Source organism: Heliangelus exortis, chromosome Z (genome assembly GCF_036169615.1).
Source record: "Heliangelus exortis chromosome Z, bHelExo1.hap1, whole genome shotgun sequence".
In the NCBI taxonomy this organism is placed as follows: Eukaryota; Metazoa; Chordata; class Aves; order Apodiformes; family Trochilidae; genus Heliangelus; species Heliangelus exortis.
In genome coordinates, this window is record NC_092454.1 from 1,284,517 (window position 1) to 1,311,880 (window position 27,364).

Here is a 27,364-nt window from a genome sequence, read left to right on the forward strand (position 1 = left end):
CTTGTGAGAGGTGTTCAGGAGTCTGGAACTTTTGTACCATCCCCTTTTTATCTCTCTTTGGAACTGCTTTGGGTTGGAAGGGACCTTCCAAGTCCATCCAGTCCAACCCCTGGGATATCTCCAACTGGATCAGGTTGCTCAGAGCCCCATCCAACCTGACCTGGCATGGCTCCAGGGATGGGGCATCTCCCACCTCTCTGGGCAACCTGGGCCAGGGTCTCAGGGTCAAAAAATTCTTTTTAATATCTAATTTTTAGACAATTTTTTAGACTTTCTGGTGACTTTAGCCTGGATTGAGCTCTGCTCCTCCAAAGAGGGAAAAGCTTGGAGTTTGGGAGCAAGGACATCTTTTTTGTGACCTCAGAGCATCACAGTCTTGTGAGAGGTGTTCAGGAGTCTGGAACTTTTGTACCATCCCCGGGTTCTCTCTGTTTGGACCTTTCTGGTTGGACCTGTCCAACCCCTGGGACATCTGCAACTGGATCAGGTTGCTCAGAGCCCCATCCAACCTGACCTGGGATGGCTCCAGGGACAGGGCAGCTCCCACCCCTCTGGGCAACCTTGGCCAGGGTCTCAGGGTCAAAAATTTCTTTTTAATATCTAATTTTTAGACAATTTTTTAGACTTTCTGGTGACTTTAGCCTGGATTGAGCTCTGCTCCTCCAAAGAGGGAAAAGCTTGGAGTTTGGGAGCAAGGAGTAGGACAGGAGGGAAAGAGGAGACATCTTTTTTGCGACCTCAGAGCATCAGAGTCTTGTGAGAGGTGTTCAGGAGTCTGGAACTTTTGTACCATCCCAGGTTCTTTCTCTTTGGACCTTCCAAGTCCATCCAGTCCAATCCCAGGGACATCAGAACTGGATCAGGTTGCTCAGAGCTCCATCCAACCTGACCTGGGATGGCTCCAGGGATGGGGCATCTCCCACCTCTCTGGGCAACCTGGGCCAGGGCCTCAGGGTAAAAAATTTCTTTTTAATATCTAATTTTTAGACAATTTTTTAGACCTTCCAAGTTTCTGGTGATCTTAGCCTGGAGTTTTTACAGCAGCTTCAAGAAGGATTGAGCTCTGCTCCTCTAAAGAGGGAAAAGCTTGGAGTTTGTGAGCAAGGAGTAGGACAGGAGAGAAAGAGGAGACATCTTTTTTGTGACTTCAGAGCATCACAGTCTTGTGAGAGGTGTTCAGGAGTCTGGAACTTTTGTACCATCCCCGGGTTCTCTCTGTTTGGACCTTCCAAGTCCATCCAGTCCAACCCCTGGGATATCTCCAACTGGATCAGGTTGCTCAGAGCTCCATCCAACCTGACCTGGAATGGCTCCAGGGATGGGGCCTCTCCCACCTCTCTGGGCAACCTGGGCCAGGGCCTCAGGGTCAAAAATTTCTTTTTAATATCTAATTTTTAGACAATTTTTTAGACTTTCTGGTGACTTTAGCCTGGATTGAGCTCTGCTCCTCCAAAGAGGGAAAAGCTTGGAGTTTGGGAGCAAGGAGTAGGACAGGAGAGAAAGAGGAGACATCTTTTTTGTGACTTCAGAGCATCACAGTCTTGTGAGAGGTGTTCAGGAGTCTGGAACTTTTATACCATCCCCAGGTTCTCTCTGTTTGGACCTTCCAAGTCCATCCAGTCCAATCCCAGGGACATCAGAACTGGATCAGGTTGCTCAGAGCTCCATCCAACCGGACCTGGGATGGCTCCAGGGATGGGGCCTCTCCCACCTCTCTGGGCAACCTGGGCCAGGGCCTCAGGGTCAAAAATTTCTTTTTAATATCTAATTTTTAGACAATTTTTTAGACTTTCTGGTGACTTTAGCCTGGATTGAGCTCTGCTCCTCCAAAGAGGGAAAAGCTTGGAGTTTGTGAGCAAGGAGTAGGACAGGAGAGAAAGAGGAGACATCGTTTTTGTGACCTCAGAGCATCACAGTCTTGTGAGAGGTGTTCAGGAGTCTGGAACTTTTGTACCATCCCCGGGTTCTTTCTGTTTGGACCTTTCTGGTTGGACCTGTCCAACCTCTGGGACATCTGCAACTGGATCAGGTTGCTCAGAGCTCCATCCAACCTGACCTGGAATGGCTCCAGGGACGGGGCATCTCCCACCTCTCTGGGAAACCTGGGCCAGGGTCTCAGGGTCAAAAATTTCTTTTTACTATCTAATTTTTAGACAATTTTTTAGACTTTCTGGTGACTTTAGCCTGGATTGAGCTCTGCTCCTCCAAAGAGGGAAAAGCTTGGAGTTTGGGAGCAAGGAGTAGGACAGGACAGAAAGAGGAGACATCTTTTTTGTGACCTCAGAGCATCACAGTCTTGTGAGAGGTGTTCAGGAGTCTGGAACTTTTATACCATCCCCGGGTTCTTTCTCTTTGGACCTTCCAAGTCCATCCAGTCCAACCCCTGGGATATCTCCAACTGGATCAGGAGCCCTGGAATGACCTGGAATGGTTCCAGGGATGGGGCATTTCCCACCTCTCTGGGTAACCTGGACCAGCATCTCACCACCCACAGCATAAAACATTTTTATATTTCTATTTTATATTTCTATTTTTATATTTAGTCTGAATGTCTTCAACTAAAACCCATCAGCCCTTGTCCTATCACTCCAGGCTCTGCTAAAAACTGTCCCCATCTTTCTCCTAAACCCCCTTCAAGTATTGAAAAGCCTCAAAAGGTCCAAGTGCATCCCCTCTCCCTGACCCAAAAAGGATCCAGGTCCAGAGGGTGAGATGTTCTGGACATCTCCTTGAAGGGAGATACCAAGTTTTTGAAGGGAAAGTTGACCCTTCTGGGGGAGTTTATCAAAAGCTGCCTGCTAGATTACACCATAAATTGAAATAATTCAGGATTTCTTCCCCTAAATAAAGATTTTAGAAGATTATACTCATTTCTCCTGCAGTCCTGCTGAATAAAAGACTGCATTATTTTTCTTTTAAACAAGGTCACTCAAGGCCACCAATTTTACTTCCTGGGCTCTAGCCAAAGAAATCTCCATAAACAGATGTGATTATATAAAAAAAAGGATATTAATTTGCAGGTTATGTGTTCCCCTTTCCAGAAAAAAACCCCACAGGGCCTCCTAATAAAAGTGGCATGGGAAGGGAGGGCAATTCAGCCCTGACCACCAGTTTTGATTTTTAAGCAAACAGGGATGAAAAGAAAACCTTGCCCTCTAAATTAGGGTAAGAAATTCTATATTACATCTGAAATACCCCTAATTATTTCTAGTTCTGTTTATTTGTTGATTGAATGAGCAACAACTTAGCAGAGGAGAACACCCTGGGAAGCTCTCAAAGCTCTTCTGATGCTCAATTAGAGATTTTTTGGGGGGGTTGGGAAAGACCTTGAAGCTTTCCAGCTCCAACCTGCCATGGGGACCACAAAACCATCAGCACCAACTGCTCAAGGAGCTTTTTGGGTGGTGGTGGCTGCAGGAGGAGATGCTGAGGACAGGAAAAAAATGCTTTGGGAGCTTCTGTTCTGGAAAGAATAAAGCAATCCTGTCCAGCCAGGACTGCAAAGCTGGAAGGGGATGGGGAGAGCATGGAGCTGAGGGATCCTATTCCATTGGGCTGAATAATACCATAAAAAAATGGGATTTCTTCATTGTCCCACTTGGAAGGTGAAAATCTGCTTAGGGAAGGGGAGGCTGAGCAAGCTGAGGCTGCTTTTCTAGGGTTTGGCAAGAGAGGAAAGGAAAAGAAATTGTGAAGAGAGAAGTTAGAACCCCTAAATTAAAGTCTCCAACTTTTTTTGGGGGGATGCTCTCCTTCTGAAATCCATTTCCAGAGTTTCAGGGAGGTTCCTGTTTCACTGACACCACCCATGAAGCAGTTTGGGGCCCTTTAATTCCTGTTTCTTAACCTTCCAGCTTGCAGTCATTTCCCTTGGCTCTCCAAGTGGGCACAACACCCTCAGATCATTCCAAAAAAAAAAAGAGCACAGCAAGCTGGGACCCTCCCAAAGAAATTCTCAGAATCTCTGTGACCTCAGAAACTCTCAGCCTGAATTTCCTGCCCTAAAGCTGGAGCAGCATTGGATGCCAAAAGCAAGAGGATGCTCATTTTTACTTCTCCCTTCAGCTGGAAGAGTTCTGTTACTCTCTTTCACAACCTTTTTTTTTTTTTTTTTCATTATTATTATTTAATTGCAAGATGTTCCTCTCTCAAAACAATTCCAGAAAAGGCATTAGAGCACAGAGGGCTAAAAAACAAAACCCCAAAGTGGAATCAAAACCTCCCAGTGCTGCAAAATTAATTTACAAATGATTTTGCAAATGATTTACACTTAGGAAGAGGAATTTCTCTCCCTGCCTGCTCACAAACCTCTCATTTCCTCCAAATCACTCAAAAAATCAGAACAAAACCCCTGTTTCTCCATGATTCCCAATTTAAAGGATGCTGGAAATTCCCTCTAAAGTCACCTAGGATTTGTCTGCTTCTTCCTGGGCAAGGATGGAGGCTCCTTGAAGGTGACAACTTGGTTGGGGACACTTCCTACCAGTCAATATCTCTGGTCCAGAGGCTCTGAAATATCACAAAAAGAGGGTGCAAACCCCAGGGCTGTGCTAAGAAGAGTGACCCACTCCTCAAATGATGGTAAATAATATAAATAAATTTATTACTATTATTATTATCATTAGCACTCTGTATGTTGAACACCATTCTAATTCAAACTGTAACAGGGGACAGAAAAAAATAACAAAATATTGTCAAGATTTTACATAATTTCCAACTTCAAGAGGACCTTCTCAGCCTCCCAGTTTTGGGAAAAGAAATCAGGGCACTGCCATAAAGAGATGGAACCAGCCCATGGGATTAAGATGTTTCTCCTAAACCAGCTGGGATTAAAACACAACCCAAGTTCTGAATTTACTGAATGGTTTGGGTGGGAAGGGACCTTTCAAGGCCCTGATCCCAAAAATCCATGTTCTGCATGGCAGGACTAGCATCATGCCAGTAGTTTTCAAGGCACAGATTTATAAAGGAATAAAACTGTTTATCCCTCAACACATCAAATGAAGAAAAAAAATCTATTTAGGCACCAATTTCCACTGCTTTGGTTGTTCTGATGAGGAATTATTTTGTCAGCCTCAGGGCCTCACTGCAAAAGGAGAAGGATCTCCTGAGGAAAAGGAAATATTAAAACACCTCAGTGATGAGCAGCATCCCCACACCTCTCCTGGCAGGGACAGGGACACCCTGCCACCCTGCTCGTGGGGTTTTGAAGGATTTCTGACAACTCAGACACCCTCCTGAAGCCAAAATTTCACCTGGGGGGATCTGAAGCCTCCTGCACCTCTGTGGAGCCAAGAGCAGAACCAGAGCTGACAACTTCACACACCTGGAGGAGCCTGAGAAGACTGGAAGGTGGCCAGGAAAGCCTGAAAACTCTTTATTACCTCACTATTTTTCTCAGCTATCACTTTTTCAGCTCCTTTCTCAATATTTTTCTCAGGTATCATTTTCTTTCTTTTTTTTTTTTTTTTTCCAGGCCAAGCTAAACGAACATTTTACAACACCAAGAAATGGGCAAACCCTGCAAATCAAACACTGCTTTGGTTGTTCTGATGAGGAATTATTTTGTCAGCCTCAGGGCCTCACTGCAAAAGGAGAAGGATCTCCTGAGGAAAAGGAAATATTAAAACACCTCAGTGATGAGCAGCATCCCCACACCTCTCCTGGCAGGGACAGGGACACCCTGCCACCCTGCTTGTGGGGTTTTGAAGGATTTCTGACAACTCAGACACCCTCCTGAAGCCAAAATTTCACCTGGGGGGATCTGAAGCCTCCTGCACCTCTGTGGAACCAAGAGCAGAACCAGAGCTGACAACTTCACACCCCTGGAGGAGCCTGAGACAGAGTGGAAGGTGGCCAGGAAAGCCTGAAAACTCTTTATTACCTCACTATTTTTCTCAGCTATAACTTTTTCAGCTCCTTTCTCAATATTTTTCTCAGGTATCATTTTCTTTCTTTTTTTTCTTTTTCCAGCCCAAGCTAAATGAACATTTTACAACACCAAGAAATGGGCAAACCCTGCAAATCAAACACTGCTTTGGTTATTCTGATGAGGAATTCTTTTGTCAGCCTCAGGGCCTCATTGCAAAAGGAGAAGGATCTCCTGAGGAAAAGGAAATATTAAAACACCTCAACAATGAGCAGCATCCCCACACCTCTCCTGGCAGGGACAGGGACACCCTGCCACCCTGCTCGTGGGGTTTTGAAGGATTTCTGACAATTCAGACACCCTCCTGAAGCCAAAATTTCACCTGGGGGGATCTGAAGCCTCCTGCACCTCTGTGGAGCCAAAAGCAGAACCAGAGCTGACAACTTCACACCCCTGGAGGAGCCTGAGAAGACTGGAAGGTGGCCAGGAAAGCCTGAAAACTCTTTATTACCTCACTATTTTTCTCAGCTACCACTTTTTCTGCTCCTTTCTCATTGTTTTTCTCAGGTATCATTTTCTTTCTTCTTTTTTTTTTCCAGCCCAAGCTAAATGAACATTTTACAACACCAAGAAATGGGCAAACCCTGCAAATCAAACACTGCTTTGGTTGTTCTGATGAGGAATTACTTTGTCAGCCTCAGGGCCTCAGTGCAAAAGGAGAAGGATCTCCTGAGGAAAAGGAAATATTAAAACACCTCAGTGATGAGCAGCATCCCCACACCTCTCCTGGCAGGGACAGGGACACCCTGCCACCCTGCTCGTGGGGTTTTGAAGGATTTCTGAGACTCAGAGACCCTCCTGAAGCCAAAGTTTCACCTGGGGGGATCTGAAGCCTCCTGCACCTCTGTGGAGCCAAGAGCAGAACCAGAGCTGACAACTTCACACCCCTGGAGGAGCCTGAGACAGAGTGGAGAGTGGCCAGGAAAGCCTGAAAACTCTTTATTACCTCACTATTTTTCTCAGCTATAACTTTTTCTGCTCCTTTCTCATTATTTTTCTCAGGTATCATTTTTTTTTTTCTTTTTTTTTTCCAGCCCAAGCAGTTACCAGCTAAGTGAACGTTTTACAACACCAAGAAATGGGCAAACCCTGCTCAAGGCTGGAGTTTTACTGACCCTGTAAATATTAGAGCTGGAAGAACCCCATCATTCAGTGGCTCCCAGGAAATATTGCAGGTCAAAAAGACTTTTTCCAGCTGGAAAAGCAGCTTTACCATGCATTAAATCCTCTCTTTTCACTTCAGATGGAGCCTGTGATGGCCAAGCACCCACAGGTAAAAACGAGTTTTTAGCACCAGCCTGAAGCCAAAATCAACTTTTCACCTCTTGGGATTATTAGAAGCCTCATAAAAGAAATAAAAACCTAAATACTGCTGCATCCATTTCAAGCTAAAACCCAAATTTCCTGTGACCAGACCCACTGCCCTGTATATGTCATATCCCTAAGGGAGAGTTTTCAGCCATATACAGCTGCATGAAAATAGCTGTCTTCAGTCCCTTACCACAGATGAAACCTCTCTTTTTCTTGGTAAACTCTATTTGTATTGATAAGGTCTCTTTTTATTGATAAACCCTATTTTTATTGATAAAAATTCAAATTGATTTTTCGCGTTTAAGGAAAATCGTGGGTTCCTTTTTGTACTATCCTGAAACTTTTTTTTTTTTTTTTCTCCTATTAATCACAGAACTACAGAATGGCTTGGAAAGGACCTTTAAAGGTCATCTAGTCCAATCTAGAAGTTAACTCTAATCTTTAGCATACATTTTTTGGGTTTTTTTTCCCTAATATTTAGTGCCTTCCTCATTCTGTAACTCTCCGCTCCATCTACTCCACAGATTTATCATTAAAATATAACCCCCTAAAATAAAATATAAAGATTCTGTGCACTCTTGGTGTGCAAACCAGCTTCCTCCCAGGTCCCAAAGTTGCATGTGAGGAAATATAATGTATAATAACCCTGAATAATTAATTCCACTGCTCAGTGGGATGGCTGGGACTGCAGCTGGTCCAGCATCACCTGGATAGATGCCTTGGGCTGCCTCATGGCAGGGACAGCTGCCTAAATCCAAGCTAAATGACAACTTTAATGCTATTTTCCTGCTCTCAGGCTTCTAGGAAGAACATTTAGAATCTTTTCCAGTAGCTTGGATGGCTTTGCTATCATTAAAATCCCTTTGCCATCAGCCAGGTTTCACTGGGGAGTTTTTTGGGGTTTTTTCCACATCCCCAGCCTTCCCCTCATCCACCAGGCGGTTCACCTGAGCTCCTTTTATCAGCGGGTGACTGCCTGGGGGATGAGGGGAAGGCTGTGGATGTGCTCTACCTGGACTTCAGCAAGGCCTTTGCCACCGTCTCCCAGAGGATTCTCCTGGAAAAGCTGTCAGGCCCTGGCTCAGGCAGGAGCACTCTGTGCTGGGTTAGGAACTGGCTGGAGGGCCGGGCCCAGAGAGTGGTGCTGAACGGGGCTGCATCAAAATGGCGGCCGGTCACTAGTGGTGTCCCCCAGGGATCAGTGTTGGGCCCAGTGCTGTTTAATATCTTGAGTGAGGATTTAGAGGAGGGCATTGAGTCCATCAGCAGCAAATTCCCAGCTGACACTAAGCTGGGGGGAGTGTGGATCAGCTGGAAGGCAGGAGGGCTCTGCAGAGGGACCTGGAGAGACTGGAGAGTTGGGCTGATGCCAAGGGGATGAGGTTGAAGATTCCAAGGGCCGGGTCCTGCCCTTTGGCCACAAGAACCCCCTGGGGAGCTCCAGGCTGGGCAGAGAGTGGCAGAAAGGGAGCTGGGAGTCTGGATTGCCAGGAAGCTGAAGAGGAGGCAGCAGTGTGCCCAGGTGGCCAAGAAGGCCAATGGCATCCTGGGCTGGCTGAGGAACAGCGTGGCCAGCAGGTCCAGGGAAGGGATTCTGCCCCTGTGCTCAGCCCTGGGGAGGCCACAGCTTGAGTCCTGGGTCCAGTTCTGGGCCCCTCAGCTCAGCTCAGCTCAGCTCAGCTGAGGAAGGAGCTTGAGGTGCTGGAGCAGGTCCAGAGAAGAGCAAGGAGGCTGGGAAGGGATCCAGCAGCAGAATTCCTGGGAGGAAGGGCTGAGGGAGCTGGGGGTGTTGAGGCTGGAGAAGAGGAGGCTCAGGGGAGACCTCCTCACTCTCTCCAACTCCCTGAAAGGAGGTTGGAGCCAGGGGGGGGTTGGGCTCTTTTCCCAGGCAACTCTCAGCAAGACAAGAGGGCACAAGAGGTCTCAAGTTGTGCCAGGGGAGGTTTAGGTTGGCCATGAGAAAGAATTTCTTTCCCCAGAGGGTGCTCAGCCCTTGGAATGGGCTGCCCAGGGAAGGGGTGGATTCTCCAGCCCTGGAGATATTTCCAAAGAGCCTGGATGTGGCACTCAGTGCCATGGGCTGGGAACCACGGGGGGAGTGGAGCAAGGCTTGGACTTGATGAGCTCTGAGGTCCCTTCCAACCCAGCCCATTCTAGGATTCTAGGATTGGTGCTTTCACCTGGTAGCTCTGCTTCCTCTCAAAGACAAGTAGAAATCCTCTTGTCCAGAGCATGGAAAACCCAATCCCAGCAGCTATTTCCTCTTGGCTTTGGGATGGAGGCACCTGGGAGAAAGTCAGAGCAGCCCATGCTACCTCCTCCCCAGCCCATCCCTCCTGACCTTGTCTTTCTCCTTCCCTGGTTTTTTTTATGATTTCTCACAGTGATACCCAGGACCATCTAGCTCTACTAATCAGTGTCATAGCTCATTAATTTGCTTTATTGGTCTCTGGGTAAACCTCTCATGCTACTCAGTTCAGAACCTGCTGAGTCTTTATCATTAAGAAATAAGTGCCCAGAGCTCTGACTCCATGTGTTGCCTGGCTGCATGAAGTGGCTTAATAGCAGCCCTAAATTTCTCTTAAATGGAAAGGTGGCCAGAGCATTCATCACCTTGAACAAGGTTTAATCAAATCCCAGAACATAATGAAGCTGTCTGGGTCTGACACCAGAACCTTTGAGGCTTTCCCCAGACTCAGCAGCGAGGGGTCAGGGGTGGGCGAGACCTTTAAAAGAGCCACAAAAAAAAATAAAAAAAAAAAAAAAATTCACCCTATTCAAGGGGAAGAAGCTCCTCAAATGAGCTCCTTCAAAGTGTGATGCACTTGGAAGTGCACAATTAAAAAGCTTTCTTGCTCCCCACCCCTCTCCCAGCAGGATTAGTTCAAGGGTTATTTCCCCAAACACCTCTGAGGGATGCACATCATTAAAAGGGAGAATATTGGTATTGGGCTCCAAGCTAGCAGCAAATTTTCTCCTTTTAAAGGTTAAGCTCAAGGCTTGTTGCTCTTTTTTCCTCTAAGTAATAGATTTAAAGGTTAAAGACCCCTCTCTCTTCAGCCTGGCCCATAGGTAACATATTTAAAGGTTGCACACGTTGTTTCTGGAGGCTGCATCTCTATGCAGCAGTGACAGAGTTTGCTTTTTGGGGTTTTTTTGGAGCTATCAATCCCTTTAGGAGGAACCCAGTCACAATTCCCATCTTTTCCTACAGCCACAACATTTGGGCCCATCTGAAAGCTTCAATCTCCAGGCTTTGCTTTACAACTCCTAATTAAAAGAAACAACCACGTTGCTCACACTTTACAAACACCATAACTACACCCAGCTCAACCACCCTGCTGCTCCTCCAGCCTGGCCAGGAAGATACAAGCCAGGAATTCCCTAAATCACCCTCAGGGTTATCCTGAGGAACCACTTCTTCCAAGGTTCTCCTGGACCTTGTGGTGCTCCTGGAGTCCCCATCCCTGCTGGTGCCATTCTTGGAGATGTTTCACTACACATAAACACCTCATCCAGCAGTGATTTTCCCAGGATATCACACTTGGAAAAAGCTTCTAGAGCCTCATTTATTCTGTCTTTAAAATGGCTTTAAGTGCTCCTACCAGCTGACCAAGTGCTGGGCCTTGGGGTCCAGGATGGGTTCTGCTCCCAACGAGTCCATGGCTGGAAAATTTGGCACCCAAAAAAACTGGAGTTGAAGGATGGGGTTGGAGCTTTGGGGACCTGAGCTGGGAGGTTGGGAGGAGGCCCAGAGAAAGTCCCCAGCAGCTCCATCAGTTGGGTGGGAGACACCTCCTCTGTCTTGGGGGGGATTCCCACCCAGCCAGCTGCTTCCTTTGGAAGTTTTGAGAAAAATAAAATAAAATTAGATTAGAATTAATTGAGGGGAGAGTCAGAAAAAAGTAGAAAGGGAGCAGAGTTAGAGTAGAATTAGAAATGGAGTAGAATTAGAACCAGAGTAAAATTAGAACTGGAGTAAAATTAAAAATAGGATAAAAGTAGAAATAAAGCAGAAGCAGAAATAGAAAGGGAGTAGAAGCAAAACCAAAAAGAATTTGCATTATTTTCAGCTGGAAGGGGCCTCCAGCAATCATCTCATCCAACTTCAGGCCTGATCCAAACTTAAAACCTCTTCTCCACCACTGCCAGGCTTGGGGCATCCACAGCCTCCTCCAGGAACCCTGTTCCAAGGTGTGGTTAAAACCCAAAAAGGTTCCTCATGTCCAGCCTGAGCATCCTAAACTCTGCTTATCCATAATATCCAATTTTTCCCATCTCACATTCCACATCTGATGAAAGCTGCTGAAAATCTCTCTGCCCAGCTTTAAAAGCAGAATTTGCTCTGGATATTATTCCAGAAAAAAAGGTCCAATCCTTCCTCAGCCTCCAGCAGGGATGAGGCACAGCTCAGCAAGGATTCCTCTGAAGGTTTAGGATTAATTTCAGGTCTGGTGAGGAGCAGTTGGGGCCATTTTTTTTTTTTTTGGAGCTGAAGGATGGGGTTGGAGCTTTGGGGACCTGAGCTGGGAGGTTGGGAGGAGGCCCAGAGAAAGTCCCCAAAGCTCCATCAGTTGGGTGGGAGACACCTCCTCTGTCTTGGGGGGGATTCCCACCCAGCCAGCTGCTTGCTTGGGCAGTTTTAATAAAAATAGAATTAAATTTCATTAGAATTAATAGAGGGGAGAGTCAGAAAAAAGTAGAAAGGGAGCAGAGTTAGAGTAGAATTAGAAATGGAGTAGAATTAGAACCAGAGTAAAATTAGAACTGGAGTAAAATTAAAAATAGGATAAAAGTAGAAATAAAGCAGAAGCAGAAATAGAAAGGGAGTAGAAGCAAAACTAAAAAGAATTTGCATTATTTTCAGCTGGAAGGGGCCTCCAGCAATCATCTCATCCAACTTCAGGCCTGAGCCAAACTTAAAACCTCTTCTCCACCACTGCCAGGCTTGGGGCATCCACAGCCTCCTCCAGGAACCCTGTTCCAAGGTGTGGTTAAAACCCAAAAAGGTTCCTCATGTCCAGCCTGAGCATCCTAAACTCTGCTTATCCATAATATCCAATTTTTCCCATTTCATCCACATCTGATGAAAGCTGCTGAAAATCTCTCTGCCCAGCATTTGCTCTGGATATTATTCCAGAAAAAAAAGGCCCAATCCTTCCTCAGCCTCCAGCAGGGATGAGGCACAGCTCAGTAAGGATTCCTCTGAAGGTTTAGGATTAATTTCAGGTCTGGTGAGGAGCAGTTGGGGCCATTTTTTTTTTTTTAGAGCTGAAGGATGGGGTTGGAGCTTTGGGGACCTGAGCTGGGAGGTTGGGAGGAGGCCCAGAGAAAGTCCCCAGCAGCTCCATCAGTTGGGTGGGAGACACCTCCTCTGTCTTGGGGGGGATTCCCACCCAGCCAGCTGCTTGCTTTGGAAGTTTTGAGAAAAATAAAATAAAATTAGATTAGAATTAATTGAGGGGAGACTCAGAAAAAAGTAGAAAGGGAGCAGAGTTAGAGTAGAATTAGAAATGGAGTAGAATTAGAACCAGAGTAAAATTAGAACCAGAGTAAAATTAGAACTATAATAAAATTAAAAATAGGATAAAAGCAGAAATAAAGCAGAAGCAGAAATAGAAAGGGAGTAGAAGCAAAACCAAAAAGAATTTGCATTATTTTCAGCTGGAAGGGGCCTCTAGCAATCATCTCATCCAACTTCAGGCCTGATCCAAACTTAAAACCTCTTCTCCACCACTGCCAGGCTTGGGGCATCCACAGCCTCCTCCAGGAACCCTGTTCCAAGGTGTGGTTAAAACCCAAAAAGGTTCCTCATGTCCAGCCTGAGCATCCTAAACTCTGCTTATCCATAATATCCAATTTTTCCCATTTCACCCACATCTGATGAAAGCTGCTGAAAATCTCTCTGCCCAGCCTTAAAAGCAGCAGTTGCTCTGGATATTATTCCAGGAAAAAAGGCCCAATCCTTCCTCAGCCTCCAGCAGGGATGAGGCACAGCTCAGCAAGGATTCCCCTGAAGGTTTAGGATTAATTTCAGGTCTGGTGAGAAGCAGTTGGGGTCATTTTTTTTTTTTTAGAGCTGAAGGATGGGGTTGGAGCTTTGGGGACCTGAGCTGGGAGGTTGGGAGGAGGCCCAGAGAAAGTCCCCAGCAGCTCCATCAGTTGGGTGGGAGACACCTCCTCTGTCTTGGGGGGGATTCCCACCCAGCCAGCTGCTTGCTTGGGCAGTTTTAATAAAAATAGAATTAAATTAGATTAGAATTAATAGAGGAGAGAGTCAGAAAAAAGTAGAAAGAGAGCAAAATTAGAGTAGAATTAGAAATGGAGTAGAATTAGAACCAGAGTAAAATTAGAATTAGAGTAGAATTAGAACTAGAATAGAATTAGAACCAGAGTAAAATTAGAACTATAATAAAATTAAAAATAGGATAAAAGCAGAAATAAAGCAGAAGCAGAAATAGAAAGGGAGTAGAAGCAAAACCAAAAAGAATTTGCATTATTTTCAGCTGGAAGGGGCCTCCAGCAATCATCTCATCCAACTTCAGGCCTGAGCCAAACTTAAAACCTCTTCTCCACCACTGCCAGGCTTGGGGCATCCACAGCCTCCTCCAGGAACCCTGTTCCAAGGTGTGGTTAAAACCCAAAAAGGTTCCTCATGTCCAGCCTGAGCATCCTAAACTCTGCTTATCCATAATATCCAATTTTTCCCATTTCATCCACATCTGATGAAAGCTGCTGAAAATCTCTCTGCCCAGCTTTAAAAGCAGCAGTTGCTCTGGATATTATTCCAGAAAAAAAGGCCCAATCCTTCCTCAGCCTCCAGCAGGGATGAGGCACAGCTCAGCAAGGATTCCTCTGAAGGTTTAGGATTAATTTCAGGTCTGGTGAGGAGCAGTTGGGGCCATTTTTTTTTTTTTTGGAGCTGAAGGATGGGGTTGGAGCTTTGGGGACCTGAGCTGGGAGGTTGGGAGGAGGCCCAGAGAAAGTCCCCAGCAGCTCCATCAGTTGGGTGGGAGACACCTCCTCTGTCTTGGGGGGGATTCCCACCCAGCCAGCTGCTTGCTTTGGAAGTTTTGAGAAAAATAGAATTAAATTTCATTAGAATTAATAGAGGGGAGAGTCAGAAAAAAGTAGAAAGGGAGCAGAGTTAGAGTAGAATTAGAAATGGAGTAGAATTAGAACCAGAGTAAGATTAGAACTGGAGTAAAATTAAAAATAGGATAAAAGTAGAAATAAAGCAGAAGCAGAAATAGAAAGGGAGTAGAAGCAAAACCAAAAAGAATTTGCATTATTTTCAGCTGGAAGGGGCCTCCAGCAATCATCTCATCCAGCTTCAGGCCTGAGCCAAACTTAAAACCTCTTCTCCACCACTGCCAGGCTTGGGGCATCCACAGCCTCCTCCAGGAACCCTGTTCCAAGGTGTGGTTAAAACCCAAAAAGGTTCCTCATGTCCAGCCTGAGCATCCTAAACTCTGCTTATCCATAATATCCAATTTTTCCCATTTCACCCACATCTGATGAAAGCTGCTGAAAATCTCTCTGCCCAGCTTTAAAAGCAGCAGTTGCTCTGGATATTATTCCAGAAAAAAAGGCCCAATCCTTCCTCAGCCTCCAGCAGGGATGAGGCACAGCTCAGCAAGGATTCCCCTGAAGGTTTAGGATTAATTTCAGGTCTGGTGAGGAGCAGTTGGGGCCATTTTTTTTTTTTTTTGGAGCTGAAGGATGGGGTTGGAGCTTTGGGGACCTGAGCTGGGAGGTTGGGAGGAGGCCCAGAGAAAGTCCCCAGCAGCTCCATCAGTTGGGTGGGAGACACCTCCTCTGTCCTGGGGGGGGTTCCCACCCAGCCAGCTGCTTCCTTTGGAAGTTTTGAGAAAAATAGAATTAAATTTCATTAGAATTAATAGAGGGGAGAGTCAGAAAAAAGTAGAAAGGGAGCAGAATTAGAGTAGAATTAGAACTAGAGTAGAATTAGAACCAGAATAGAATTAGAAATGGAGTAGAATTGGAACCAGAATAGAATTAGAACCAGAGTAAAATTAGAACTATAATAAAATTAAAAATGGGATAAAAGTAGAAATAAAGCAGAAGCAGAAATAGAAAGGGAGTAGAAGCAAAACTAAAAAGAATTTGCATTATTTTCAGCTGGAAGGGGCCTCCAGCAATCATCTCATCCAACTTCAGGCCTGAGCCAAACTTAAAACCTCTTCTCCACCACTGCCAGGCTTGGGGCATCCACAGCCTCCTCCAGGAACCCTGTTCCAAGGTGTGGTTAAAACCCAAAAAGGTTCCTCATGTCCAGCCTGAGCATCCTAAACTCTGCTTATCCATAATATCCAATATTTCCCATCTCACATTCCACATCTGATGAAAGCTGCTGAAAATCTCTCTGCCCAGCTTTAAAAGCAGCAGTTGCTCTGGATATTATTCCAGAAAAAAAGGCCCAATCCTTCCTCAGCCTCCAGCAGGGATGAGGCACAGCTCAGCAAGGATTCCTCTGAAGGTTTAGGATTAATTTCAGGTCTGGTGAGGAGCAGTTGGGGCCATTTTTTTTTTTTTTTTGGAGCTGAAGGATGGGGTTGGAGCTTTGGGGACCTGAGCTGGGAGGTTGGGAGGAGGCCCAGAGAAAGTCCCCAGCAGCTCCATCAGTTGGGTGGGAGACACCTCCTCTGTCTTGGGGGGGATTCCCACCCAGCCAGCTGCTTCCTTTGGAAGTTTTGAGAAAAATAGAATTAAATTTCATTAGAATTAATAGAGGGAAGACTCAGAAATAAAGAAGAAAGAGAGCAAAATTAGAGTAGAATTAGAAATGGAGTAGAATTAGAACCAGAATAGAATTAGAACCAGAGTAAAATTAGAACTGGAGCAAAATTAAAAATAGGATAAAAGTAGAAATAAAGCAGAAGCAGAAATAGAAAGGGAGTAGAAGCAAAACCAAAAAGAATTTGCATTATTTTCAGCTGGAAGGGACCTCCAGCAATCATCTCATCCAGCTTCAGGCCTGATCCAAACTTAAAACCTCTTCTCCACCACTGCCAGGCTTGGGGCATCCACAGCCTCCTCCAGGAACCCTGTTCCAAGGTGTGGTTAAAACCCAAAAAGGTTCCTCATGTCCAGCCTGAGCATCCTAAACTCTGCTTATCCATAATATCCAATTTTTCCCATCTCACATTCCACATCTGATGAAAGCTGCTGAAAATCTCTCTGCCCAGCTTTAAAAGCAGCATTTGCTCTGGATTTTATTCCAGAAAAAAAGGCCCAATCCTTCCTCAGCCTCCAGCAGGGATGAGGTACAGCTCAGCAAGGATTCCCCTGAAGGTTTAGGATTAATTTTAGGTCTGGTGAGGAGCAATTAGGGCAAATTTGAAGCAGCTGAGCTAAATGCAGCCTGACAGGATGCTTCATCTCTTTGGCTGTGCTGGAATCTCCCAGGCAGGGCCGAGCTGCCTCCAGACCCAGATGTCAAGCAAAGAAGAAATAAACCAAAAAAAAAAAACCCCAAAAATAGGATTTTTTTTTTTTTTTAAGTAGAACATCTGGCTCCTGCACACCTCATGTCTGTCACAGAGTCCCAAGGCAAGTCCCAGGTCTGCATCTTATAAAAGAAATCAATGCAGGGACCAATTATGGAGAGGGAGGAAAAGAATCTTAAGAAGGTTTTGCTTTGACAGCCTAAAAATCAGATTTTTTTTTGTCCTACAGCCTGCCCAAGAGTTTGGAGATGGATTTGGAATCCCTCCAGGAATGATGGGGACATCACCCCCCCTGCCAGGGGCATCAATCCCCCAGGGAAAAGCTTCCCAGGATGAGGGAAAAGGAGAGATGGAGTTTGGGATTGCAGGGGACTGGGAGGCTGAAACCCAGAATATGGAAGGGGAAGGGATAGGGGAATGGAATTGGGGAATGGAATTGGGAATGGACTGGGAAAAGGAAAAAAAATGGGAATAGGAAAAAGAGAAGGAATAGAAGAGGTAGTAGAAAGAACAAAAAAAAAAAAAAATCACTCTTCTCACCTCCCTCTCTACAACCTGAAACAGAATTTCTCTTCATTTTTTTGGTTATTTTACAGTTTTGGTTGCTTTACAGCCTCTAAATCAGAGTTTCTGGTTAGAATTATCAAATATCAGGTTGGAAGAGACCTCAAGAATCATCTGGGCCAACCCTAGGGTAGTTTAGGATCTAAAATTCAGATTTAGTTTAGGATCTAAAATGCAGATTTAGTTTAGGATCTAAAATTCAGTTTAGTTTAGGATCAAAAATACAGATTTAGGATCTAAAATTCAGATTTAGCTCTGGATCTAAAATTCAGTTTAGTTTAGGATCTAAAATTAGATTTAGTTTGGGATCTAAAATTCAATTTAGTTTAGGATCTAAAATTAGATTTAGTTTAGGATCTAAAATTCAGTTTAGTTTAGGATCTAAAATTAGATTTATTTTGGGATCTAAAATTCAGTTTAGTTTAGGATCTAAACAGATTTAGCTTAGGATCTAAAATTCAGTTTAGTTTAGGATCAAAAATTAGATTTAGTTTAGGATCTAAAATTCAGATTTAGCTTAGGATCTAAAATTCAATTTATCTTAGGATCTAAAATTAGATTTAGTTTAGGATCTAAAATTCAGTTTAGTTTAGGATCTAAAATTCAGATTTAGTTTAGGATCTAAAATTAGATTTAGTTTAGGATCAAAAATTAGATTTAGTTTAGGATCTAAAATTCACATTTAATTTAGGATCTAAAATGCACATTTGGCTTAGGATCTAAAATTCAGATTTAGCTTTGGATCTAAAATTAGATTTAGTTTAGGATCTAAAATTCAGATTTATCTTTGGATCTAAAATTCAGATTTAGTTTAGGATCAAAAATTAGATTTAGTTTAGGATCTAAAATTCAGTTTAGTTTAGGATAAAAAACACAGATTTAGCTTAGGATCTAAAATCCAAATTTAGCTTAGGATCTAAAATTCAGATTTAGCTGAGGATCTAAAATTCAGATTTAGCTTTGGATCTAAAATTCAGATTTAGCTGAGGATCAAAAATTAGATTTAGTTTAGGATCTAAAATTCAGTTTAGTTTAGGATCTACAATTCAGATTTAGTTTAGGATCTAATATTCAGTTTAGCTTAGGATCTAAAATTAGATTTAGTTTAGGATCTAAAATTCAGATTTAGTTTAGGATGTAAAATTAATATTTAGCTTTGGATCTAAAATTCAGATTTAGCTTAGGATCTAAAATTCAGTTTAGTTTAGGATCTAAAATTCAGATTTAGTTTAGGATCAAAAATTAGATATAGTTTAGGATCTAAAATTCAGTTTAGTTTAGGATCAAAAATAAAGATTTAGCTTAGGATCTAAAATTCAGATCTAGCTTAGGATCTAAAATTCAATTTAGCTTAGGATCTAAAATTCACATAATTTAGGATCTAAAATGCACATTTGGCTTAGGATCTAAAATTCAGATTTAGCTTAGGATCTAAAATTAAGATTTAGCTTAGGATCTAAAATTCAGATTTAGTTTAGCATCTAAAATTCAGATTTATCTGAGGATCTAAAATTCAGATTTAGCTGAGGATCTAAAATTCAATTTATCTTAGGATCTAAACTTCACATTTAATTTAGGATCTAAAATGCACATTTAGCTTAGCATCTAAAATTCAGATTTAGCTGAGGATCTAAAATTCAGATTTAGCTTAGGATCTAAAATTCAGATTTAGTTTAGGATCTAAAATTAGATTTAGTTTAGGATCTAAAATTCAGATTTAGTTTAGGATCTAAAATTCAGATTTAGTTTAGGATCTAAAATTCAGATTTAGTTTAGGATGTAAAATTCAGATTTAGCTTTGGATCTAAAATTCAGATTTGGCTTAGGATCTAAAATTCAGTTTAGTTTAGGATCTAAAATTCAGATTTAGTTTAGGATCTAAAATTAAGATTTAGTTGAGGATCTAAAATTCACATTTAATTTAGGATCTAAAATTTAGATTTAGTTTAGGATCTAAAATGCACATTTAGCTTAGCATCTAAAATTCAGATTTAGCTGAGGATCTAAAATGCACATTTGGCTTAGGATCTAAAATTTAGATTTAGTTTAGGATCTAAAATGCACATTTAGCTTAGCATCTAAAATTCAGATTTAGCTGAGGATCTAAAATGCACATTTGGCTTAGGATCTAAAATTTAGATTTAGTTTAGGATCTAAAATGCACATTTAGCTTAGCATCTAAAATTCAGATTTAGCTGAGGATCTAAAATTCAGATTTAGCTGAGGATCTAAAATGCACATTTGGCTTAGGATCTAAAATTCAGATTTAGTTTAGGATCTAAAATTAAGATTTAACTTAGGATCTAAAATTCAGATTTAGCTTAGGATCTAAAATTAGATTTAGTTTAGGATCTAAAATTCAGATTTAGTTTAGCATCTAAAATTCAGATTTAGCTTAGGATCTAAAATTCAGTTTAGTTTAGGATCAAAAATTAGATATAGTTTAGGATCTAAAATTCAGTTTAGTTTAGGATCAAAAATAAAGATTTAGCTTAGGATCTAAAATTCAGATTTAGTTTAGGATCTAAAATTCAGTTTAGTTTAGGATAAAAAACACAGATTTATCTTAGGATCTAAAATGCAAATTTAGCTTAGGATCTAAAATTCAGATTTAGTTTAGGATCTAAAATTCAGATTTAGTTTAGGATCTAATATTCAGTTTAGCTTAGGATCTAAAATTAGATTTAGTTTAGGATCTAAAATTCAGATTTAGTTTAGGATGTAAAATTAAGATTTAGCTTTGGATCTAAAATTCAGATTTATCTTAGGATCTAAAATTCAGTTTAGTTTAGGATCTAAAATTCAGATTTAGCTGAGGATCTAAAATTCAATTTATCTTAGGACCTAAAATTCACATTTAATTTAGGATCTAAAATGCACATTTGGCTTCGGATCTAAAATTCAGATTTAGTTTAGGATCTAAAATTCAGATTTAATTTAGGATCTAAAATTCAGTTTAGTTTAGGATCTAAAATTCAGATTTAGCTTAGGATCTAAAATTCAATTTAGCTTAGGATCTAAAATTCACATTTAATTTAGGATCTAAAATGCACATTTAGCTTAGGATCTAAAATTCACATAATTTAGGATCTAAAATGCACATTTGGCTTAGGATCTAAAATTAAGATTTAGCTTAGGATCTAAAATTCAGATTTAGTTTAGCATCTAAAATGCACATTTAGCTTAGCATCTAAAATTCAGATTTAGCTGAGGATCTAAAATTCAATTTATCTTAGGATCTAAAATTCACATTTAATTTAGGATCTAAAATGCACATTTAGCTTAGCATCTAAAATTCAGATTTAGCTGAGGATCTAAAATTAAGATTTGGCTTAGGATCTAAAATTCAGATTTAGCTTAGAATCTAAAATTAGATTTAGTTTAGGATCTAAAATTCAGATTTAGCTTAGGATCTAAAATTCAGATTTAGTTTAGGATCTAAAATGCACCTTTAGCTTAGGATCTAAAATTCACATTTAGCTTAGGATCTAAAAGAGCAACATAGAGACCTCCAAAGCTGAAACTTCTGACCTGTGACAATTCCCACCTGAGTGTTTCCAGCCCTCTTTAGAAAAATACCATTTATTTTGAGAGGGGATATAGAGAACAACCAAAACATGGCTTTCCACCTGCAGAACCTCCTAAACTTCTCCAGGAATGGTGGGGGAGTCCCTGCTTTTTGTTTGGCTTCAGCCCTTCTGCTTAAAAATTTATTTTTCTTTCTTTTTTCTTCTGTATCTTCCTATAAGCTCCTTGAAGCTGAGTTTTCCATTATAGTTGGATATTCAGCAGACAATGAAACACCAGTTCTGACACCAGCCAGGGTGCTGGTGGCCACCTGGCCACCCCCTGGCTCCTCTTCTGTCACCCCAGCTCCTTTCCCTCTGGGAACTTCCCAGCCCCAAGCCTGGGGTTGGGGTCACCCAAGTTGAACACTGTGTTTTACACTGAAAAAATCTCTTTTAAGAGCTGGATTTCTGTGGAAATCTTCCCTCTTATCCATCCTGAGCTGAGCCAGCTCTCCAGTCACACACCACCATCAATATTAAGCAATAATCATGATAATAGTAATTCATATCAAGCATCTCCTATTAACTTGGCCATCTCTGCTCTTTTATTAAATTCATAGATCTGCCAGCACCCCAGAAAAATAGCTTGGAGAGAGAGAAATCTGATTAAACCCCAACTAAAATTTTAAACAATTCTGCAAAGAGCCAAGCCCTGCTCTGCACTTCTGCTCCAACCCTGGGTTATTTACATACTGCTACATTTTATTATTTGCTTAGCTTTAATCAGTTGGTGAATTAGAAGGGTTGCATCAAATTAATTCTGACTTCTGCCAAGCCAGAAGAAAAGCAGGAATGGGATTTAAAAGAGGCTGGGGAAATACAATATTCTGGGTTGTTGTGGCTTTTCAAAAGGATGGGAAAGGTCACCCAGCTTAGTGGTGCCTCAACCACTTGGACTTGCACCCAAGACCTTTTGGGACGTGGTCTTTGAAGCTAAATCTGCTGGAAATATTAATTTTTTTAATGCCTTAAGTCTAGTTCATTTCTCTGTTGTTCCAAATGACCTAAAGCTTTGAATTCAGGGGATGCATATTTATTTTTAGGTGCCTATGGATTTTCCCACGTCCAAAAAGAGTCCCCAAACAGTTCCACATCTCTTTTTCCTTCTGATAAAGCTCCCCAATTCATGGATACACCCTGAAAATAACCTTTACACATAATTACTACATCAAATATGGTGCCAGCCTGAGAGCTGCAACTGCTCCTCTCCATCCCCAAATTAATATCCCACCAAAACTTCCAACATCTGTGCTGAGGAACATCCTGATGAGCACAAATGATGGTGGAGAGGTGAGATTTACACCCAGCCCATCCTCTCTCACCCCATCCCTTCCAACCACCTCCATCATGAGGAGAAGGCTGAGGGAAGGGGAAGGCTGTGGATGTGCTCTACCTGGACTTCAGCAAGGCCTTTGCCACCGTCTCCCAGAGGATTCTCCTGGAAAAGCTGTCAGGCCCTGGCTCAGGCAGGAGCACTCTGTGCTGGGTTAGGAACTGGCTGGAGGGCCGGGCCCAGAGAGTGGTGCTGAACGGGGCTGCATCAAAATGGCGGCCGGGCACTAGTGGTGTCCCCCAGGGATCAGTGTTGGGCCCAGTGCTGTTTAATATCTTGAGTGAGGATTTAGAGGAGGGCATTGAGTCCATCAGCAGCAAATTCCCAGCTGACACTAAGCTGGGGGGAGTGTGGATCAGCTGGAAGGCAGGAGGGCTCTGCAGAGGGACCTGGAGAGACTGGAGAGTTGGGCTGATGCCAAGGGGATGAGGTTGAAGATTCCAAGGGCCGGGTCCTGCCCTTTGGCCACAAGAACCCCCTGGGGAGCTGCAGGCTGGGCAGAGAGTGGCAGAAAGGGAGCTGGGAGTCTGGCTTGCCAGGAAGCTGAAGAGGAGGCAGCAGTGTGCCCAGGTGGCCAAGAAGGCCAATGGCATCCTGGGCTGGCTCAGGAACAGCGTGGCCAGCAGGTCCAGGGAAGGGATTCTGCCCCTGTGCTCAGCCCTGGGGAGGCCACAGCTTGAGTCCTGGGTCCAGTTCTGGGCCCCTCAGCTCAGCTCAGCTCAGCTCAGCTGAGGAAGGAGCTTGAGGTGCTGGAGCAGGTCCAGAGAAGAGCAAGGAGGCTGGGAAGGGATCCAGCAGAATTCCTGGGAGGAAGGGCTGAGGGAGCTGGGGGTGTTGAGGCTGGAGAAGAGGAGGCTCAGGGGAGACCTCATCACTCTCTCCAACTCCCTGAAAGGAGGTTGGAGCCAGGGGGGGGTTGGGCTCTTTTCCCAGGCAACTCTCAGCAAGACAAGAGGGCACAAGAGGTCTCAAGTTGTGCCAGGGGAGCTTTAGGTTGGCCATGAGAAAGAATTTCTTTCCCCAGAGGGTGCTCAGACCTTGGAATGGGCTGCCCAGGGAAGGGGTGGATTCTCCATCCCTGGAGATATTTCCAAAGAGCCTGGATGTGGCACTCAGTGCCATGGGCTGGGAACCACGGGGGGAGTGGAGCAAGGCTTGGACTTGAGGAGCTCTGAGGTCCCTTCCAACCCAGCCAGTTCTGGGATTCTAGGATTCTATGATCTGGATGTCCCAAAAACTCAGTTCCACATCTGAGGGCAGCAGGAGTATCTTTTGTTTGCTCTTTTCTCTTTTAAATCTAAATGACCACCACGGAAAGGTCACAAACCATGAGCTCTCTGACATTTTATCATCAGAGTAAGGAAGGAGAAAAGAAGCAGCAAGGGTTGGAACAAGATATGCCAAGACATCAGTGCCCTTTGGAAAGGGGGAGTTGAAGAGTAACTGGAGCTGGGTGCACTAAAAAAATGAAGGAAAATCACAATATACATTTGATGTCATGAAAATGAGCAGAGGAAGAAAAAAATCATACTGACAGGTGTTCCCAGCAGATCAGGGATTTAAAAAAAGGTCTTTAAAATGCAGTTTATCATTGTCCTGCTTGGGGTTCCTACCCTAGGTGACTGTACAAAAAGAAAGGTCCAAAGATCCAAGGGGACATCCTGATGTGATGCTACTGGTGGGCTTTTTGGGTGCTTTTCTTTCCTGCTGGGAAGTCTGAGGGTTTTCTGGGTCCAAATGGAACTATCAGTGACAAGAGCTACAAAATAAGAGCCTATGCAGTTGTACTAAATGGCAGGAATGGATGAAAAGAGGAGAAATAATCACCAAAAAAATCAGAATGTATTCAGAAAGATCACATAAGAAGAATAATCACATAATTAACAAATGTTATGGAAAACATTATGAGATATTATCACTCCCTTAATCAGCACTACGTTTTTAAAGAAGGAAAATACCAGATTCAGGAGAAAAAAATGCATCTTTCAGAAAAAAAAAAAGGTATTTTTTAGAACAAGCAAGAGGAAAACAGCCCCACGTGGCGCGTACAACAACCTCCCACTAAAATATTCCTTCTCCTCTCCCCCAGGACCAGCTCTGCTCCTCATTATTCCCTGAGATTGTTCCATTTAATCAAAGTGCAGTTAGGTTTATTGCAGATGTTAATCTGCAATCAGGGACCAGTTTCTGCTTGTTCACCTCCACTCAAGTGATCCCACAGCTGCCAAAGCCTCTCCGAGAAATCACTCTACAACATTTTTTTTTTTTTTTTTTTTGAGGGGGGGTGTTCAGGGCTTCTTTTAAGGGGTAGATTGGGTCTTCTTGTATAGGAAAAAGGCACAAAAATCAGGAATATCAAGGATTGCTGGAGCAGGACTTACCCTGGAGTTCACCACTTCCAAGGAGACGTTCTGAGGCGTCGCACTGGGCACTGCAAAGGGAAGCAAAGGAAAAAGAAATTGGAAATATTGCCCTGAGTGGCCAAGGCACCAAAGGTTACATCAAATATTTCTCTTTTGGGAAAGCAAAAAAAAAAATAAAATAAAAAAAGTGCAGCTTGTAAGAGGAGTTTAGAATCTGCTCACAGCTAATCCAGGTGGCACTTCAGAGGGCCCCTAAGGAGAGGGAAAACAAACTCATCTGTTCTCTTCTTCCCAGGTTTGAGAGACCTATTAGTAAGACTTTTAAAGAGCCCATCAGCAGCCTCCCTGCAGCTCCCTGAATGCAGGCATTTGTTCCAAAATTGGGCAGAAATAAACAAGGACCTGCCACAAGTTTTATTTATTAAAGCACCTTGCACAGCACCCAGCAGACACAGACAGCACAGGCCTCAGTGCCACCTCTTTTTTTTTTTTTTTTTTTTTTTGTCACAAAGAGGGGAGGGAGAAAATATCTTTAGATCCTGCTTTTTAAGAAAAAAAACATTTCATAGGATCACAGAATGCTTTGGAAGGGACCTTAAATATCAAGATCCAAACCCCCTGCATGTGGCTACTTCCCACCAGAGCAGGTTGCCAAAGGCTTCATCCAACTGCCCTTCAGCACTTCCATTTCCCATTAGGGCTCTGCCTATCCTGAATATTTTAATTTCTACCTCATTTTATACTGATAAACCTGATTAAATTCCTGGTGCAAAATATTCTTCAGTCCTTAGAGAACTATTCATGGTCTGGCAAAGATTGCTCAGGAAGCATCAATGAGAAGGTCTGGCACCCCTAGCTTGAAATAAACCAAATATTTCTGTCTCAAGGGACTTTTTTTTTTTGGTTTAAAAGCCCCTAAGCCTTTTCAAGAGCCCATCAGCAGGATCCCAGCTCCTTAAAATGCAGGCATTTTTTCCAAAATTGGGCAGAAATAAACAAGGACCTGCCACAAGTTTTATTTATCAAAGCACCTTGCACAGCACCCAGCAGACACAGACAGCACAGGCCTCAGTGCCACCTCTTTTTTTTTTTTTTTTTTTTTGTCATAAAGAGGGAAGAGAGAAAATGTCTTTAGATCCTGCTTTTTAAGAAAAAAAACATTTCATAGGATCACAGAATGCTTTGGAAGGGACCTTAAAGATCAAGATCCAAACCCCCTGCCTGTGGCTACTTCCCACCAGAGCAGGTTGCCAAAGGCTTCATCCAACTGCCCTTTAGCACTTCCATTTCCCATTAAGGCTCTGCCTGTCCTGAATATTTTAATTTCTACCTCATTTTATACTGATAATTTTGGTTAAATTCCTTGTGTAAAATATACTTTAGTCCTTAGAGAACTATTCATGGTCTGGCAAAGATTGCTCAGGAAGCGTCAAGGAGAAGGTCTGGCACCCCTAGCTTGAAATAAACCAAATTTTTCTGCCTCAAGGGGCTTTTTTTTCTGCATTAAATGTCCCCAGGCCTTTTAAGGAGCCCATCAGCAGGCTCCTTAAATGCAGGCATTTGTTCCAAAATTGGGCAGAAATAAACAAGGACCTGCCACAAGTTTTATTTATCAAAGCACCTTGCACAGCACCCAGCAGACACAGACAGCACAGGCCTCAGTGCCACCTCTTTTTTTTTTTTTTTTTTTTTTTTGTCATAAAGAGGGAAGGGAGAAAACTCTCTTTAGATCCTGCTTTTCAAGAAAAAAAACCATTTCATAGGATCACAGAATGCTTTGGAAGGAACCTTAAAGATCAAGATCCAAACCCCCTGCCTGTGGCTACTTCCCACCAGAGCAGGTTGCCAAAGGCTTCATCCAACTGCCCTTTAGCACTTCCATTTCCCATTAAGGCTCTGCCTGTCTTGCAGATTTTAATTTCTACCTCATTTTATACATTTTATATTAAAATATATATACATATATTTTATTTATATAAAATACTCTTCAGTCCTTAGAGAACTATTCATGGTCTGGCAAAGGTTGCTCAGGAGGCATCAAGGAGATCTCCCACCCCTAGCTTGAAATAAACCAAATTTTTCTGCCTCAATGGGCTTTTTTTTCTGGTTTAAAAGCCCCTAAGCTTTTTAAGGAGCCCATCAGCAGGCTCCTTAAAATGCAGGCATTTGTTCCAAAATTGGGCAGAAATAAACAAGGACCTGCCACAAGTTTTATTTATCAAAGCACCTTGCACAGCACCCAGCAGACACAGACAGCACAGGCCACAGCGGCACCAATGCACCTCTTTTTTTTTCTTTTTTTTTTGTCATAAAGAAGGGAGGGAGAAAATGTCTTTAGATCCTGCTTTTCAAGAAAAAAAACATTTCATAGGATCACAGAATGCTTTGGAAGGAACCTTAAAGATCAAGATCGAAACCCCCTGCCTGTGGCTACTTCCCACCAGAGCAGGTTGCCAAAGGCTTCATCCAACTGCCCTTCAGCACTTCCATTTCCCATTAAGGCTCTGCCTGTCCTGCAGATTTTAATTTCTACCTCATTTTATACATTTTATATTAAAATATATATACATATATTTTATTTAGATAAAATATTCTTCAGTCCTTAGAGAACTATTCATGGTCTGGCAAAGATTGCTCAGGAAGCATCAAGGAGAAGATCTCCCACCCTTAGCTTGAAATAAACCAAATATTTCTGCCTCAAGGGGCTTTTTTTTCTGCTTTAAAAGCCCCAAGGCCTTTTAAGGAGCCCATCAGCAGGCTCCTTAAATGCAGGCATTTGTTCCAAAATTGGGCAGAAATAAACAAGGACCTGCCACAAGTTTTAT

The 27,364-nt window shown here is 42.9% G+C and overlaps 1 protein-coding gene across 1 annotated transcript in view; it reads right to left on the bottom strand.

Annotated features, from left to right (window-relative positions):
* Nucleotides 1-27,364, bottom strand: part of DCC (DCC netrin 1 receptor) — a 496,140-nt gene that overhangs the window by 109,390 nt on the left and 359,386 nt on the right. The window contains exon 12 of the mRNA XM_071730797.1: nucleotides 24,558-24,607. Within this exon, the coding sequence (XP_071586898.1) occupies nucleotides 24,558-24,607 (50 nt within the window). The remainder of the gene's footprint in view (nucleotides 1-24,557; nucleotides 24,608-27,364) is intronic.